The sequence below is a fragment of the Phocoena sinus genome, chromosome 20 (assembly GCF_008692025.1).
Source record: "Phocoena sinus isolate mPhoSin1 chromosome 20, mPhoSin1.pri, whole genome shotgun sequence".
NCBI lineage: Eukaryota > Metazoa > Chordata > Mammalia > Artiodactyla > Phocoenidae > Phocoena > Phocoena sinus.
The window spans coordinates 220,750-239,546 of NC_045782.1; the positions used below are offsets into that span (position 1 = coordinate 220,750).

At 52.7% G+C, this 18,797-nt stretch overlaps 1 protein-coding gene across 4 annotated transcripts in view; it reads right to left on the reverse strand.

Moving 5' to 3' along the window:
• DHRS7B (dehydrogenase/reductase 7B) overlaps window positions 1–18,797 on the reverse strand; it is a 41,846-nt gene that overhangs the window by 7,880 nt on the left and 15,169 nt on the right. For all 4 annotated transcript variants that reach the window (XM_032615894.1, XM_032615893.1, XM_032615891.1 and 1 more), the window contains 4 exons: window positions 13,187–13,365; window positions 8,489–8,598; window positions 2,232–2,448; window positions 1,717–1,809 (listed from right to left, as the gene is read on the reverse strand). In XM_032615894.1, coding sequence (XP_032471785.1) covers window positions 1,717–1,809; window positions 2,232–2,448; window positions 8,489–8,598; window positions 13,187–13,340 — 574 coding nt within the window. In that variant the 5' untranslated portion in view covers window positions 13,341–13,365. The remainder of the gene's footprint in view (window positions 1–1,716; window positions 1,810–2,231; window positions 2,449–8,488; window positions 8,599–13,186; window positions 13,366–18,797) is intronic.

Below are 18,797 nucleotides of genomic sequence, written 5' to 3' on the forward strand. Positions count from 1 at the left end.
GGAGGAGCGGCCTGGCCGAACGAACGCTCTGCGGGTGGGTGGCTCGAGACACGCTCCTACCAGCCGTGATTCCAGAGGCACGGCCCAGGCTGAGGCCCTGGGGGCCTCCCTGACTCCTGGTCTCCACGGCTCTCGGGCTGTACGTAGGTCCTCGGCCAGGCTGTGCTAACCTAAACGCCGTGACTGTGGTCCCCAGGGCTCCACGTGCTCTACACACATCCTGGATCCTCCCACTCGGCCTCACAACAGCCCCGAGAGGTACACGAAGCCACCCCCCACTTCACGAGTGGGGAGACTGCTGCCCGTTGGGTTGGCCAACATGCCCAGGAGGCACCGCCTCGTCCGGCCTGGTGGTTATAAAACACCCAGAACAACCAAGTGTGACCTACGCAGTCAGAGCCAAGGGGAGGACAGAACTCAGTGGGACTAAATCCAAGTGAAGTTTGGAAATAATTCAGTACAAGAACACTTTACAAAGAACTCCTTTACCCTGTATACCCTTTTCCCTATTATTGCCTCATCTGCTCTGTCACATGTGATGCCTGCATATCTATTCCTCAGGAGGCTGTCCTGTGCCAACCAAGTGAAACAGAAAACTGGCACAGGGAAATAACCGCCTCAGAAACAAGCACGGATACGGCGTTGTCTTGAGCACGGCCGTGGAGGCTGTCTTGAGCACGGCCGTGGAGGCTGTCTGATGACATGAGGGGGCAGCACGGGCTCAGACGAGTCCCACGGCTGACCCAGACACAGCCAGCACCAGGAGGATGGCTGCGCTGCGTTCGGGCTGACGGGTGGTTCCCAGTCGTCCAGCTGGGTGTGCGTGGCCGTCCTTTCACGGTGTGGAGGCAGCTTCACCCGTCCCCTCCCTTCCCGTGGCTACGCTGAGCATCTGGAGAGGGGGAGACTGTTACAGCTGAGTGTTTCCTTGCAGACGGTGGAGCAAAGAGTGCAGCTCCCAGGACAGTTTGTGAAATCACCTTTCACATCTCTTAACAAAAGCAGAATCTGCTCGCTGGTGCCCGTGATGGCGCAGTCTCAACATTCTGGCGCAGCCACTCACGCAGGGAGGTGAGAGTCGGGGCGGAAGTCAAGCTGGCAGCGTTAATTTTTTGGTCCTGTGTCCACTTTTTGGAACTAATCTTACTGAAACCCTCCCATGAGAGCCCAGAGATAAAAATGCTGAAGGATGCTGTACACAGCACATCACTGCTACTGGTCACCGACTGAAGGGATGCAAATCCTCACGTGTCACGAAAGCTACTAAGGAAATGATGCCACATCCATTCGATTAATGACTGTACATCCACTTAAAGGAACTAGGTAAATCCATATGTGCTGATGCAGAAAGACACTGTCAAATGGAATAAGCGAACCACAAAACTACATATAACGTGCCCCAGTTTTGCACATTTGATCCCACGTAGAAGAATTCTGGAGGCACGTGCGGTAAAGTGGCGGTGGGGCAGCACCTGTGGGCTGACGGTGGTGGCACTGAGAGGGGCCGACACGGGGGGCACAGCACGGGGGCCGCAGGTGACACGAGGAGCAGAGCTGGGGCTGAGCCCAGGCCTCTGCTCGGGAGCACACGCTGATGACGTCCCTGCACGTTCCGTGCTGTTTCTCTAACGTCTGAATTCTGGACAGTGAACGTGTTGTTCTTGTAACAGGGAGAAAACAGTAAAGGGAACGTGGGAAGGAGAAGGAAGTACTCACACGCGGATCGGAAGGGAACGCTGATTTTGCCCTGGATACTGCTGATGGCGACAACGTGGCCCTGGCGCCTTCTGATCATAGAGGGCAGGAGCGCTGTGGGGAGAGGGGAGAGGTCACTGCAGCTCATGCTGAGAGCCTGGGGCGGGGGGACTGTTTACTGGAACTCTTAGCCCCCTGCGCCCAGGAGGGGAGGGAAGGCCTCTCCCTGGAGTGAGAACCGTGGCTGGACGTCAGAACGCCCCACTCTGTAGGTGTGCAGACACAGTGGAAAGACGTGGAGCCAACACTGTGCAGATGAGGCTGTTGCTGAGGAGAACATCTCGCTGTAAGACCATAAAGCAGTGGAAGAAAATGCAAATAAAAGCCCAGAAAAGCCAACACCCGGGCCATAAGGACACCACTGACTCCAGGGTCAAAGGGGTGGGACAGGCCAGGTGTAGGAAGAAGGAACCAAGGGAAATACAAAGAATGCTGCCGTACCCGTGCTCGTCTTCCTTTTCACCCAAGACCGTTACCTTTCGTCAGAGCAACTGGACCAAAGTAGTTTGTCTCCATGACTCTCTTGTCCACGTCCAGGCTGGTGTCCACAATGGTGCCGCGGTAGCTGATCCCGGCGTTGTTGATGAGCACATCCACATAGCCAAAGCACTGCAGGATCTCTGCAGCGGCCCCCACTATGGCCCCAGGGTCCGTGAGGTCGAAGGTCACTGTGTAAGGCTTGTGAGTCTGCACCTGGGCAAGAACGACAGAAGCCAGACAGAAGCCAAACGTAGCTTCAGAGCGACGGGCGTGGGAGCCACAGGCCCTGCTTCTCAGTGCTGGGAGGGCCTGGCTGTGAAGGGACAGGTCACAACACTTCTCCTCTGAAGGATGTGACCTGGAGGAGCCTGCCAACCCTGCTCATACCTCACTTGGGCAGCCTTTCTCCTTAACTGACTGTAAGTGCCATGGGGCAGGGGTCACATATGATGGAAGCATGGCCCCCCTTGCCGCCCTGTGCCAGCCTGGCACTGCACTGTCCTACGTCACAGAGCTGCTACCCTCCTCAGGCCAAATCAGTTTCATTCTTCAGTCACAAAACATTTTTTGTTTGTTTGCGGTACGCGGGCCTCTCACTGCTGCGGCCTCTCCCATTGCGGAGCACAGGCTCCGGACACGCAGGCTCAGCGGCCATGGCTCACGGGCCCAGCCGCTCCGTGGCATGTGGGATCTTCCCGGACGGGGGCACGAACCCGCGTCCCCTGCACCGGCAGGCGGACTCTCAACCACTGCGCCGCCAGGGAAGCCCCACAAAACATTTTTATATGCCCCTATATGCTCAACACTGGGGACATGGCAGAAAGCAAGACAGACGTGCTTCTGTCCTCCTAAAGCACGCAGTCTTGTGGGGGAGACAGACAAATTCTGTAAATGAAGAGAATGACTAGCCAAGCAGTCTAAGTCAGGGGCTGTCGCAGAATCTAAGAAGATGAGGGAGGGGATGGAGTCAGAGGGAGCACGGAGACGGAAGTGCCTGGAGCCCTCCCTCTGCCTGGACAGCTGCACTGGCAGCAACTCTCTAGAGTGAAATGACGTCATGACTCTGAAGTCTGTTTGAACGCTTGAAGCTTCCAGGGGAGTGCTCGGCTGGCAAAGTATAGACAATTTTTGGCCAATTTCAACCATTAGCTCCATGGTGGCCCCACCCCTGTGGTGGGCAGCTGTGGGAAAGGCAACCCACATTTCTCTTGCAGCTTGAAGGAGCCAAGGTAGACAATAAGGACCTTGTCTTCCACATATCAGGACTGCATTCTGATGGTGGATGCTGTTCTGATCGCCGAGCTGCAGCATGGAAGCAGCCTGCACTCTTTTAACCACCACCTGCTGAAGTGGCTTCCAGTAGGTTTAATGGAGTTGCACTTGCCTTCTGGTATTCAAAAATGTAGATAAATCCCCAGAAAAACATTCCTCAGGAAGCCCAGACAATGAACTGACTAAAACAACTGTCTTAAAGATGTTCAAAGTGCTAAAGGAAGATGTGGACAAAGGCAGGAAACTCATGTATAACAAAATGAGAATATCAATAGAAACAGAAATTATTAAAAAATTCTGGAGCTCAAAAGTACAATAACTGAAATGAAAAATACACTACAGGGGTCCAAAGGCAGATCTGGGCAAGGAGAAGAGAGAATCCATGAACCTGAAGAGGGGACAACTGAAATTCTCAAATCCGAGAACAAGAAAAATGAAGAAGAAAAAAAAAAAATGAAGAAAAGTGAGCAGAGCCTAAGGGATCTGTGGGACACCACCAAGTGGACTAACACACTCCTAGTAGGAATCTGAGAAGGAGGAGAGAGAGAGAAGGGGGCAGAGAAAACACTGGAAGAAATAACTGCTGAAAAAGTCCCAAATTTAATGAAGGACATAAATCTACACATCCAAGAAGTTCAACACCAAGTAGGATAAACTCAGAGACCTGCACTATGACACATCACAATCACAGCCAGGTGACAGAGAATCTGAAAACTGCAAGAGAGAAACTACTCCTCACATAAAAGAAATCCTTACTATCAGCTGATTTCTCATTAGAAACTTTGGAGGCCTGAAGACAGTGGGTCGATATATTCAAAGTGCTGAAAGAAGAAAAATGTCAACAAAGAATTCTATATCTGTGTTCTATAATGTCAAAAATGAGGGAGAAATTAAAGTTCCCATATAAATAAAAGCTGAGGGAGTTTGTTACCACTAGACATGCCCTGCAAGAAGTGCTAAATGAGGTCCTTCAGGTTTGAAACGAAAGGAAGCTATACAGTGTAACTCAAAGCCATTTGAAGAAATAAAGATCTCCAGGAAAATAAATACATGGGGAATTATAAAAGCTAGTAGTATTGTAACTTTGGATTGTAATTCTACTCTTTATTTTCTACATAATTTGACAAATGCATTTTAAAACTATTATTAATCTATGTTACTGGGCAAACAATGTATAAAGATGTAACCTATGACGTGAATAGCAGAGATGGGGGAGGACAGAGTGGAGTTTCTGTGTGCTATTGACATTAAGTTGGTATAAATTCTAATTAGATTGTTACAACTTCAGGATGTTCAATGTAATCTCCATGGTAATCACATAGAAAGTAGCTATAGAATATACATGTGAGGAAATGAGAAGGGAATCAAAGCATTTCACTCCAAAAAAGCAACTAAACACAAGAGAGTAATGCAGGAAATGGACAAAAAAGCTACAAGACATATAGAAAAAAAATAGCGAAATGGGGCTTCCCTGGTGGCGCAGTGGTTGAGAGTCCGCCTGCCGATGTAGGGGACACGGGTTCGTGCCCCGGTCCGGGAAGATCCCACATGCCGCGGAGCGGCTGGGCCCGTGAGCCATGGCTGCTGAGCCTGCGCGTCCGGAGCCTGTGCTCCACAGCGGGAGGGGCCACAACAGTGAGAGGCCCGCGTACCGCAAAAAAAAAAAAAAAAAAAAAAAAAAAATAGCGAAATGGCAGAAGTCCCTCCTAAATAGTAATTACTTTAAATGTAAATAGTTTAAACCCTTTAATCAAAAGACTGGTTGGCAGAATGGATTTTAAAAAAAAACAACACCTAACTATATGCTGTCTTTTTTTTTTTTTTTTTTTTTTTTTTTTTGCAGTATGCGGGCCTCTCACTGTTGTGGCCTCTCCCGTTGCGGAGCACAGGCTCCGGATGCGCAGGCTCAGCGGCCACGGCTCACGGGCCCAGCCGCTCCGCAGCACGTGGGATCCTCCCAGACCAGGGCATGAACCTGTGTCCCCTGCATCGGCAGGCGGACCCTCAACCACTGCGCCACCAGGGAAGCCCCCTATATGCTGTCTTTAAGACACTAACTTTAGATCCAAAGACACATTGACAGGAAAACGATGAAGAGAGATATTCTATTTAAATAGTAACCAAATAGAGAGGTAGGGTGCCTAAACTAATATCAGACAAAAAAATACTTTAAATCAAAAAAGGTTACAAGAGACAAAGAAGGACATTATATAATAATGTTAAAAGGTACATTACATAACAGTTATAAACACTTATGTACCTAATAACAGACCCTCAAAATATAGGAAGCAAAAATCAACAGAATTGAAGGGAGAAATAGACAGTTCTACAATAATATTTTGATATAGCAATACCCCACTTTCAATAATGGATAGAACAACCAGACAAATCAATTAGGAAATAGATGACCTGAACAACACTATAAACAAATTGGACCTAAGCGTCATATTTAGAACACTCCACCCATCAACAGTGTAATACATACGCTTCACAAGCACACATGGAACATTCTCCAGGACAGACCACATGTTAGGTCGCAAACAAGTCTCAAGAGCTTTTAAAAGATAAATATCATAAAAATTACCTCCCACAACCACAGAGTGATGAAGCTAGAAACCAGTAACACCGTGCAAACTGGAAACCAGGGGACATTAAACAACCACTGGCTCACAACAGAAATCACAAGGGGCATTAGAGAGTACTTACAACAAAGTGAAAATGGAAACATAACATACCAAAACTTACAGGATGCAGTGAAGGCTGTGCTAAGAGGGCAACTTATAACTATAAATGACTATATTTAAAAAAGAAGGGGATTTTTCTGGCAGTCCAGTGGTTAAGACTGCGCCTCCAGTGCAGGGGGTGCAGGTTCGATCCCTAGTTGGGGAGCTAAGATCCCACATGCCATGCAGCATGGCTGGGAAGAAAAAAAAAAGATCTCAATAACATACCTTTTTGGTTTTGTTTTGTTTTGTTTGCGGTACGTGGGCGTCTCCCGTTGCGGAGCATAGGCTCCGGACACGCAGGCTCAGCGGCCATGGCTCACGGGCCCAGCTGCTCCACGGCATGTGGGATCTTCCCGGACCGGGGCACGAACCCGGCAGGCGGACTCTCAACCACTGTGCCACCAGGGAAGCCCCTCAATAACATATCTTTAATATATCTTTGCATCTTAGGGAAACAGAGCAAACTAAACTCAAAGCTAGCAGAGGAAGGAAAGCAGATTAGAAAGAAGATAAACAAAATATAGGGGTCCAGTGCTTAAATATGGTGGTCCAGTGGTTAAGACTCCACACTCCCAATGCAGGGGGCCCGGGTTCGATCCCTGGTCAGGGAACTAGATCCCACATGCTGCAACTAAAGATTCCACACACGGCAATAAAGATCCCGAGTGCCTCAACTAAAGACTCGGCGTAGCGAAATAAATAAATAAAATATTTAAAAACAAAGATATATAGAGAGAGAATAGAAAACAAAGAAAATGAATGAAATCACAAGTTGGTGTTCTGAAAAGATCAACAAAATTGAGAAACCGTTAGCCAGACCAAAGAAAAAAGAAAAGGTGCAAGTAACTAAAATTAGAACTGAAAGTGGGACCTTACACAGATAAAAAAGATTGTAAGAGAATACTATGGACAACTGTAGCCAACAAATTAGATAACCTCGAAGAAATGGACAAATTCCCCGAAACGCACAAATTAGATAACCTCGAAGAAATGGACAAATTCCCGGAAACGCACAAATTAGATAACCTCGAAGAAATGGACAAATTCCCCGAAATGCACAAATTACCTAAACTGAGCCAAGAAGAAACAGAATCTCAGCAGACATGTGACAGGTAGAAACTGAATCAGTAACCTAAATTAACCTCCCAACAAAAAATATCCGGAACCAGATTCACTGGTGAATTTTATCAAATTTTAAAGAAGAATTAACACCAATACTTATACTCTTCCAAAAAACTGAAGAGGAGGGACTTCCCTTGTGGTCCAGTGGTTAAGAATCTGCCTTCCAGTGCAGGGGACGCGGTCTGATCCCTAGTCAGGGAGCTAAGATCCCACATGCCACGGAGCAACGAAGCCTGCGCACTCTGGAGCCCGCGCAACGCAACAACAGATCCCGCATTACACAACTAAGATCTGGCGCAGCCTAATAAATAAATAAGTATTTAGAAAACAAAAAACCAAAAAAACCCCGAAGAGGAGAAAACACTTACCGATGCATTCTGTGAGGCCAGCATTACTCTGATACCAAGGCCAGATAAAGACACCACAAGAAAATTACAGACCCAATTCCTTTATGAATATCGATGCTAAAATCCACAACAGAATACTAACCAATCAAATTCAACAGCATACTAAGAGGATTATTCGTCATGAACAGGTTAAATTTATCCCAGCAAGGCAAGGGTAGTTTACCGTGAGGAAATCAATCAGTGTAACCCACCACGTTAATAGAACGAAGGGGGAAGGACCACGTAAGCATCTCAACTGATGCAGAAAAGAGATCTGACATAATCCGACACCCTTTCATGATAAAAGCTCTCAGAAAACTAGGAACAGAGGGGAAATTCCCCCAAGGTATTTATGAAAAACTTACAACTAACATCATGTCCAGTGGTGTAAGACTGAAAGTGTTCCACTGTGCTCCAGAACAAGACAAGGATGTCTGCTTTCACTGCAGCTATTCAGCATAGCTTGTTGTTCTAATCGGAGCCGTTAGACAAGAAAAAGGATAAAAGGCACCTCAACTGGAAAGGAAATGTTAAATGTCATCTTAACTTAAAATGTTAAAAGTCATTGCCAGTCTCCCGGCTACCACCGCCAAGAGGTGAACAGGTATTAGCGGAGACATGGGGGAGGAAGAAAGCACTCACAGAGGGGCCTCCCTAAACTCGCGGCTCTGCGGAAGTGGTGGATTTGAGCCCAGCTGGCCGACCAGGGCTGCACCTCTTCCCCATGAAAACCACGCCTGGGCTCACCTCGGTAGCCCGGGAAGCAGCAAGTTCTCGGGTGAGCTCCTCCAGGGCCTCGGCGTTCCGGCCACAGAGCACCAGCTTGGCACCGGCAGCATGGAAAACTCTGGCACATTCTAGAGGAAGAAGAAAGCAGCGTGGCAGCTGGGGAGGCCCAGGCCTTCACCATCAGCTCAGCTCCCAGCTCCCCAGCCCCAGACCATAGGGCTACTTGTTCCCCAGCCATCGGCACCGGCCCGCCGTGGAAGGCTGTGGGGCAGGGTTAGGGACCCGGCACAGGGAGCTCTGCTGTCACCACTGCAGAGCCCACGTTCGGGGCTGTGACAGACGTCCACGGGCAGGAGGAAGGCAGCAGCTGGGGGACAGACTGTTAGGTACCAGGCTCAGAACTTTCCAGCATAACCTTTAGCTCTGATCCACCCTGCGAGCAGTATCCCCACTTTCATGGCGAGGAGCTCAGTGAGGCAAGGGATGTGCCCGACGGTCAGGCAGCGCCAGCTCGGGGATGCCGTCACCTCAACGCAGCAGGCACGTACCTGCCGGGGCTGCTTCTGTGGTTCTGTGGACGCACAGGGGACACAGGACTCTGGTGAGAGGGGCGGAGAGGCTCCCCCGAGGCCTGAAGCCTGCAGGCTGTTCCTCCCGAGAGTACACAGGCCCGAGGGCTCGTGGACACACGCAGCGGGGACAGGACGTGGGGAGGCTGACAGCCTTGCGAGGAGGTTAAAGAGCTGAAGTATGCCAAGCGCCCGCGCAGCAGGGCGGCATTAAGGGTGGCATCAGGTTTTTTTGGCTGTGTTGGGTCTTCGTTGCTGCGCGCGGGCTTTCTGTAGTTGCGGCGAGCGGGGGCTACTCTTCATCGCGGTGCACGGGCTTCTCATGGCGGCGGCTTCTCTTGGTGCGGAGCACGGGCTCTAGTAGTTGTGGCACGCGGGCTCAGTAGTTGTGGCTCTCGGGCTTAGTTGCTCCACAGCATGTGGGATCTTCCCAGACCAGAGCCTGAATGCGTGTCCCCTGCATCGGCAGGAGGATTCTGCGCCCCCAGGGAAGTCCAAGGGTGGCATCATTTTAAAAGGTTCCCTCCTGCTGGGGGTGCCTCTGAGTCACTACAGCATCCAGGTGACAACTGACGAAGGCCATGGCGGGGGAGTCCAGAACTATCTGGGCACCTCTCTTAGTCAATATTCTTTGGTGGCAAGAAAAGGGACTCAAGTCACCCGGGGCAAAGCAAAAAGAGGATCTATCAGGAGGATTCCAGGGTAGCTCAAGAATTCAGGGAAGGGGCTGAATGGTTCAGATGCGAAGGACAGGAGTGGTGGCCCAGAGTCCTGGGCAGCAGGAATCAAGCTCTCTGAATGCTAGCAGGTCCCTTCCCCACTGCATTCCCAGCCTGGCCTCTCCACCAGATGGGGGCGGGGCTGCAGACAGCGCTGCGTTCCTGTGGACACCACTCCCCCGCCAGACAAGGGTGTCCTTGGCCTGTTACCTCCAAGCTCTGGTGTCCAAATCCTTGGGAGGGACCAGGTCAGCCCTGGTGGGGGCGGCATCTCTAGGACTAGGCCAGCCAGGGTCACATGTGACTCCCAAGGCCACGACAGGAGGGGCAGGGAGAGGGAGGAAGCAGGGGCTGAGGTCCTCTCGCCCTGCCCCCAAACACAGCCGAGCGCTTGGTGCCCCGAAGCTCACAGCCCGCGGAGAGCCGCACAGCCCTGCGGTCAAGAGGACGGACACGAGCGAGACCTCCTGTGTCCGACTCAGACCCCAGCCCTGACGGCCCTGTGACGTGGGAAGTTTCGACCTCTTGGTCCCCACTTCCCTCTTCTGCAGGCGCAGGTCAGCAGCGCTAGGACTGAGCGGGTTACAGCGGCCGGGCCAGCACCGCGAGGAGAGAAAGCACTGCACAAGGGCTGCGTTGTGCTTCTAAGCTGCCCTCTTAAAATGTTCCAAAGACTGGCTGTTAGTGAGAATGGAAACCTGGGGCTTAAAGGGGCACAATCTGTCCTCGCTAGAGGCCTAGTCTCCCTCAGGTGCCCAAGAGCAGGTGTGTGCGGCCCCAGCTGACCATGCGGCCACCCCCGGGGCCCAGACTGAGTCTCAGGGGCCGGTTGGTCAAGCGGAGTCTTGGTGCCGCGGGCTGCTAGGAGGGCAAGGCCGGCCCCAGGAGCCCACCGGAGGGTCAGGGATCCAGGAAGGGAGGAGGCTCTGGGGTCCAGACGGGGTCCTTCCCCCACCCATGCCTCGAAAGCGAAAGCGAAGCAGGGAGAATGCCAGCCTCCCTCAGGGCAGGAGGGAGGAGGCTCCATGGCGGCAAAGCCTTCTTTCCAGACGCGGCGCCTCCTGCAGCGTCACTTGCTATCCCGGGGCCAGCGCCTCCCAGCCTGACCCAGATGGAGCCTTCTGGAAGGAGGTTCAACTCAACTAAACCGGTGCACTTCCAGGCGTGCGGCGTTGTCTTCTTTGAAGCTCACCCTGACCGAGGGCACAAACCCAGACAGAGCCACAGCCCCCGCTCTGGCCCCGGGGTCTGCCTGGGTCACGGCCCCCATCCCACCTGCCCTGCAGAGCCTCCTCGGGGGTGGGGCTGAGGGCAGGCGCTCCTGAGGCCCGTTTCCTATCACTCCCAAAGCCCTGCTGGCTTCCTCACCCCATTTTGTCCCGACCTGGCCACCACGATGGACATTCAGTGAGATGCCACCAAGATCCAAGGTGGGGGACACGCAAGTGTCTGAACAGCTCTGGAAACTGGTCACCCGCGTTCTGCTTAAGCTTTGCTTCCCAAGGAAAGCCAAGGGAGGAAATTAGAGTTCATACAGAGAATGACAGAAATGCCAACAGGCTGAGAAAATTCCGTTTTCATTTCTTGAAAAAGCTGATAGAGGCGGGAGGGTGGAGAGAAAAAGGAATCCATTTATCTTGGGCTGCCAGCCGGTCCCCAGCCACCAGCACTACCAGCTTGTAAGTCCACTAGGCTCATGGCCTCGGGACCGAGACATGTCCCTTCAGCCAGTGTCCCGCCAGTCCACAAGGACAAGCCAGGAGACAAGGCAGGAGAAACACGAGATTTGTCCGAACACTCAGCACGTCACCCAGGCGTCCAGGGCGGCCGACAGGCTGGGCAGAGCCATGAGGGTGGCCGGGGTCTCCTCCCCATGCCTCCCGGGCAGTCGCTGAGGGGTGTTTGTACTGAGACAGCCAGAGGGGGAGGGATACACGCCCTCCTGGCCCTCCGATGGAATCTAGGAGATGGTGGGAACAGCACAGACGCACACAGACACGCGGGCTTTGTGTTTTCCATCCCCTTCCCGGCCCTGGTGTCACAGGAGGAAGCGCGGATGGAGAGAGAACAGCATCTCCGTCACGCGTGTGCGCGCCGGCGCTGCAGTGTGCCTTTCCCCCACAGCCAACCCCCTGACACGCTTCAAGGACGTTAAAAAAAACCACTTCTCTCTGTGGTGGAGCAGCGGCTGCTGACACCCTGTATTTAGCAGCTGAGTAAGGTCAGAGGCCGGCTATGGCTTGGGGCCCTGGGTCACCCCGAGAGCTCACCTGAACGCCATGCTGGTGCACGCACGGACCCCTGCTCCCCGCACTCTGCCCAGGTCCCCTGGCCGCCTGCACGCCACTCCCCGTCTGCTCCCCTGTGTTCCCGTAGCTCTCAAGTACCAGCAGCCCCTGCGTGACGCATGCTCACGGCCCACCCTGCCCCCTCCCCCAGGGAGACAAGACAAGGGCTTGAGTCCTGGCTTCGCGCTCCTGCCTAGAAGTCCCAGGGCAAGTCGCACCTTCTCTGAGCGTCAGCTATGAGGACTCAGGGAGACGAGCCCAAGCCAGCACGCACGTAGGTGCCTCCCCTGCCAGCCCGCTGTGAACACCCGTCCTGAAAGGGCAACACACGGAGAGAAGTCCTTCCTCTCTGCACAGACCATGGGCTCCCAGAGGGAAGGGACCCTGCCTCACATCCGTCTGTTCCAGCACCTGGCCTAGGGGCCAGCACGTGGCCCAGGGCCACACTGGCTGTACTCTCACCGGCCAGGAGACGCAGGGGCGCTGGGTGTACCCCAACTCAGGGCGCCTCTCGGCCTCGTTCCATGGAACTGAGTGTGAGCATGGCGGGCGTGCAGAGGTGGCGCGGAGCATGTGCGGAAGCTGACACACCTGCACCTGCCCTGGTACACTGCCATGGTTGGCACAGGCGTGTGGGGTGGGCCTGGGACCCAGAAGCTCCACGTGGTCACTAGGTTAGATCTGAGCTCAACTGGAGAACCCAGCTGAGGAACAGCTGAGGCCTCACTGATCCCGTCCCCACCTGCCAAGGTGCCAGGGCACGGCTGGAGGCACGGCCCCGTGAGGGGACAGCAAGCTGGAGGTGACACCAAAGCCATAAACCTGGGATGCTCGCTGAACCCAGGGAAAGGAACGCTTTGTTTGGCCCTAAGTTAGTGTCCATTTTTTAAAGTCTCCACATACAAATGCCTGTTTCCACACCGACCGGCGCTGAGGCTGCCCCACGTGCACACGCGGCCCCCTCCCTGGCTTCCGCCTCCGGCCCTGGTGCCGTAGGTCAGGGCCGTCTCTCACTGCGCTTAAGCTCTCTGTCTCTATCTGGACCAAGGGCAGTGCCACCCTTGCTGCCCAGCTGCCAGCCCGCCTCGTGTGTCTGCACCCACACCGCTGTCCCCCGCCCAGCACTGCCCCACCACCCACCTCGGCCCAGGCCCGACGTGGCGCCGGTAATGACCACCACGGCGTTCCGGACGTAGGCTCTCGTGCGCAGCCGCTGCAGCAGCTTGCAGAGGCTGAAGACACCCACGCAGCACAACAGCAGGGGCAGGGTGGCCGTGGAGGTGATGAAGTCCATGATCCTCGCCCTCAGCAGACTCTTTCTGGAAGAACAAACCAGATAAATCAGTGACGAGGTGGGAGGACGCCAGGGACTCACCAACCCTCCTCCCCCAAGTCTGACACAGAGCCCAGATCTCTCGCGCGGACCTCAGCTCTGAGCCCGTCAGTGTATCCCCAGGCCCCGCGCCCCGTGTGGACCGTTCAGCGTGGTGGAACCAGTCTCCTCTCTGCACGGACGCGAGCGGGCGGCGGAGCGCAGACGCGCGTCGCCCAGGCAGGCTGAGGACCAGCTCCTGAAGTGTGAAGGAGGCCCCAAGCCTCCTGCAGAAATCTGTTTTGAGGCACTTAATACCAGCCGGTATCATTTTCAATTCCTGATATTCGTGAAACTAGGAAAGTCCTTCTAAACACTTTTCTTAAAAGGAAAACGGAGCCGTACTGATCGATCCTTACACTGCTCCCTGGACAGGCTCCTCCACAGCCACAGGCCTCCGGATGCCTGGGCGACTCACGGCAGGGGAGGCAGCCCTCTGCCAAGTGCGCGCAGACTCAGGCTGCAGAGCGGAGGCCCCGCTGCACTGTGGCCTGTGCCCACCAAGTGCCACTGGCGAGCTGTGTCAGCCGGACCAATCAGGAGCCCACGGCAGCGTGGCGAGCGCTACCATGCGGGGTCCACGCTTAGGAAACATCCATTCCTTCTACAACGGCCCCTCCCTTCCTCATTCCCACCCTCCACGGCCCTGGGCCCAGAGCAGCAGCCAAGAGGAGAGACACGGGGCTCCAGGGACAGCGGAGCTCTGTAGGAGGAGGAGCTACGGCGGAGCAGCAGTGCGCATGCCGCCTCGGGATGCCCCCGGGCCCCCAGCACGATGATAGGAGAAGCACGCCAGCTTCCGGGGGAGGAAGGGGCTGCGACGTAAGTGCACGGCGCCCGCGAACAAGGCTGCAGCCTTCAATCGTAAGCCCTCGCCCACCTCCCAAGCCCTCCACTCCACATATTTAAAAACGTACCTCTGCTCCCTTCCCAAGACAGCACCCCCCCTGTGGACACCATGAAGCCAAGGACACACAGATCCCAGCACGCATCCGCCTGTGCCCTGAGCTGCTTTGACTCTGAAGTCCAGGTTGGGGAGGGGCCGTCCCGATCTAAGCTAAAACGTTCTGCTCCGGTTTGAACTGTCAACTAAGCTAGTTTAGTATTTAACTTAATTTTTCACCTCCCTTTCCAAACACACCCGAATTCCTGATCACTATAAAAAATTAACATCCTTGGACGAACATCTGCAAAAATGACTCTTTCCTATCAACCTCCACTTAATCTACTTCTGAAAGACGCCGGCTACTGTCTGCTAAGTGGACACATTTCCCTCTTACCCTACACTGTGCCAAACCCACACGTGGATGCCCTGGCAATCCAAGTGGATTCTGAAGTGCCGAGCTCATTACCCGGGTATACCACTGGCACCAACCCCTGCCCTCAACTAGACATTCAGGCAGGGCCGAGTCCCATGGGAGAGGTGAGGACCCAAAGATCCTTTGTTTGGGGGCTTCCCTGGTGGTCCAGTGGTTAATAAGAGTCTGCCTTCCGAAGCAGGGGACGCGAGTTTGATCCCTGGTCAGGGAGCTAAGATCCCACATGCCGCTCTCTAGAGCCCGTGCACCACAACTAGAGAGCCCATGTGCCACAACTACTGAGCCCACGCACCCTGAAGCCTGAGCACGACAACTAGAGAAGCCCACGTGCCGCAAGAAGATCCCGCATGCCGCATCTAAGACCCGACGCGGCCAAATTAATTAATTGATTAATTAAAAAAACAAAAACAAAGATCCCTTGTTTGGCACCTGGTAGTACCTCAGAGAGGCTTAGAGCAGGCAGGAGCACCTCCACCATTCCGTGGGTCTGTGGGTGTGCTGCCTGGGGGCCTTCACGGGGCACAGCCCCTGAAGACGGCAGGCTGTGGGGTGCATTTCAGCCCAGCGGGACAGCTGTGCGGGAAGAGCTTTATCCCCAGGGCAATCCCAGATCCTTATACCACGCAGGTCCCAAGGCGGACCACCCTGCTTGGCTCAAATTACCCGGGGCCCAGACAATGCCCAGGAAGCCCAGGGAGTTGGGGACACTGTTCAGGAAAAGACAACCGGCTCAGCCTCCGGGTCTGTGGGTGGACACAGGCCCACGGAGGTCACAGCCCCGTGGAGTCTGCCTGTCTCAGACCCGTAACTGGGGCTAAGTCAGAACTTCACTGAAGGCTACAAGGGATCAAGCACCAATACGCAGCCCTATTGCCTCTAAAAATTCAGAGGTTTCAGAGACCACCTGGAAAACACCAACTAATGGCAGTGGCAGCACAGGGGTTGCAAAGATGAGCCCTCGCCTCCTGGCCGGGTTCACATCCTGGCTCAGCTACTCACCAGCCTGGGTCAGGGCCGCACCGCTGAGGCCTCGGCACCTCTGTCTGTAAAACAGGTTCGTTGGACTTCCCTGGTGGCGCAGTGGTTAAGAACCTGCCTGCCAGTGCAGGGGACACGGGTTCGAGCCCTGGTCCGGGAAGATCCCACATGCTGCAGAACAACTAAGCCCGCACGCCACAACTATGGAGCCTGCGCTCTAGAGCCCGCGAGCCACAGCTACTGAGCCCACATGCCTAGAGCCTGTGTTCCACAACAAGAAGCCACTGCAATGAGAAGAAGCCCGCGCGCTGCAACGAAGAGTAGCCCCCGCTCGCTGCGACTAGAGAAAGCCTGCTCACAGCAACGAAGACCCAACACAATCAAAAATAAATTAAAAAAAAAAACAGGTTTGTTGTGGTCTGATGAATTAACACATAGAAGTGTGTGTGCAGTCCCTGGCTCAAGGTAAGAGCTCAGTAAACACGGCTGGCACCAGCATCATCATGACCCATCACTAACTGAAAGCCAGCAATCGGATTTCCAAGGTTGTCTGAAAGGGGCCCTGGTTTATGACATAAAGCAAACTCATTAAACATATAGTTCACTATAATTTAATTTTTATGGCTTCATAAGCCCTCTGGTTTAATTAAATGAACAACTAGGAAGAAAGAGACCCAACTTTGTCAGGAATCAGAATCCCATATCCCAAGTTTTGTAACAGAAGATGTGGCCAAACATGGGAATTCCCTGATGGTCCAGTGGTTAGGACTCCGTGCTCTCAGTGCCAAGGGCCCAGGTTCGATCCCTAGTTGGGAAACTAAAATCCCACAAGCTGCACGGCATGGCCAAGAAAAAGAAAGAAAGAAAGAAAAGGAAATGTGGCCAAAGAAAACCTAAAGTCAGCAGAAAGAAGGAGATAATAAAGATCAGAGAGGAAATAAATAAAATAGAGATTTAAAAAAAATAGAAAAAAAAAAATCAATAAAACCCAGAGCTGGTTCTTTGAAAGGGTAAACAAAAATTAACACACCAATGGCCGGGCTCCCTAAGAAGGAAAGAGAGAAGACCCAAATAAACAACATACGAAATGAAAGAGGAGAAATCACAACTGATACCACAGAACTACAAAAAAACCATGAGAGAGTACTATGAACAATTATGCGCCAATAAATTTGACAACCTAGAAATGGACGACTTTCTAGAAACATACAGCCCGCCAAGACTGAGTCAAGAAGAAACAGACAACCTGAACAGACCGATCGCTAGAAGTGAAATAAAATCTGTAAAAACAAATGACCAAACAAAACTCCCTACAAACAAAGTCCAGGGCCAGATGGCTTCACAGGCGAATTCGACCAAACATACAAGGAAGAACTTACACTGATCCTGCTCAAACTCTTCTAAAAGACTGAAGAGGAAGAAACACTCGCAAAGACATTCTATAAAGCCACAAGCACCCTGATACCAAAACCAGACAAAGATACTATCAAAAAAAGAAAATTATAGGCCAGTATCTTTGATGAATACAGATGCCAAAATCCTCAACAAGGTATTAGCAAACCGGGGCTTCCCTGGTGGCGCAGTGGTTGAGAGTCTGCCTGCCGATGCAGGGGACACGGGTTCGTGCCCCGGTCCGGGAGGATCCCACGTGCCGCGGAGTGGCTGGGCCCGTGAGCCATGGCCGCTGAGCCTGCGCGTCCGGAGCCTGTGCTCCGCAACGGGAGAGGCCACGACAGTGAGAGGCCCGCGTACCGCAAAAAACTAAATAAATAAAAATAAATAAATAAATAACAAGGTCCTACTGTATGGCACAGGGAACTACATTCAATATCCTTTGATAAACCATAATGGAAAAGAATATGAAAAACAATACGTGTATCTATAACTGAGTCACTTTGCTGTACAGCAGAAGTTAACACAACACTGTAAACCAACTACAATTTAATAAACTTAAAAAAAATAAAAAAGAAACAAACAAAATGCGGCCAACACACCAGTCATGGAGGCCAACACGGCAAAGAGAGAGCAGACAAGGGCCACAGTGCGCTGTCCACCCCTTTCTCATACCCAGGGGAGGATCAGGATGAAGATAAGCCCACGCAGCAAGGCGCCCCACTGAGACAACCAGAGCTCCACGCACCTGTTCAAAGCCCAAGCCAGCAACCCTTGACGTGAAGAAAAGAGAGAAACCACACACCGTCTTGTACGTGCCTGGTATTCCTTGAGCACCTGACCCAACATCGCAAGCCAGCCTTGGTCTCCTGGCCCCAGGGACCACTCTGCCCGAGGCAAATATGGCACCAGGTTAAGGGGGTCCATCCTCAGCCCACTTTCTGTAAGGACAGCGCATCTGCATTCAGTCTGGCGAGTTCTCACAGAATCAGAACATAAACTATAAACCAGTGCAGCTTTGCCCAGTAACTCAGGATGATGGTGGGAAAAGACACCCCAGAGCAAGCCACTAACTTCAGAGTCAGGTTCAACTTCAGCGTAACTCCCCTGACCAGGTGAAGCTGCTCATATAGACAATCTCAACTCTTCCTGGGAGTTTTCCAGATTCTTAAAGATCTCCCACCTGTCCTTCTGTTCTGCAGTACACATGGCCACACTGATGGGCGCTGGGTCCCCCAGACTCTCAGAGGTAGCTGTGCCAACTCCTTCCTGTCTCACCCTCAGCAGTTATGATGGCCAAGAGAGCTAGACAAAGAAGTAGCTCAGACCCACTGACTTGCTGTGGTGTCTGGGGGCCTTCTCTGAGCAAAAGGGACAGCTCCCAAGTGGAAGAAAGGAACTAAGTCTTGGCTGGCCACATTTCCAGATCAGAAAATAGATCTCCTACGTAAAGCAACGTCAAAAGGGGCCTGGGCTTTTTTGAAAATGGCATATAACATGCTTATAAATTTTGCATTTTATGCCAAAATGCTTCTTAAAACTGCTAGTTTCAGATATAACTGGAAAACAAGACTGGTGGTAAAAAAAGGGAGTGGGAAAACAATCTTGCTCACGATTCCCAGCATTTGGAGATGAGCTTATAGCACAGAGGGACAGTCAGCCCAGCAGTGCTGTAAGCCAGAGCCAAAAG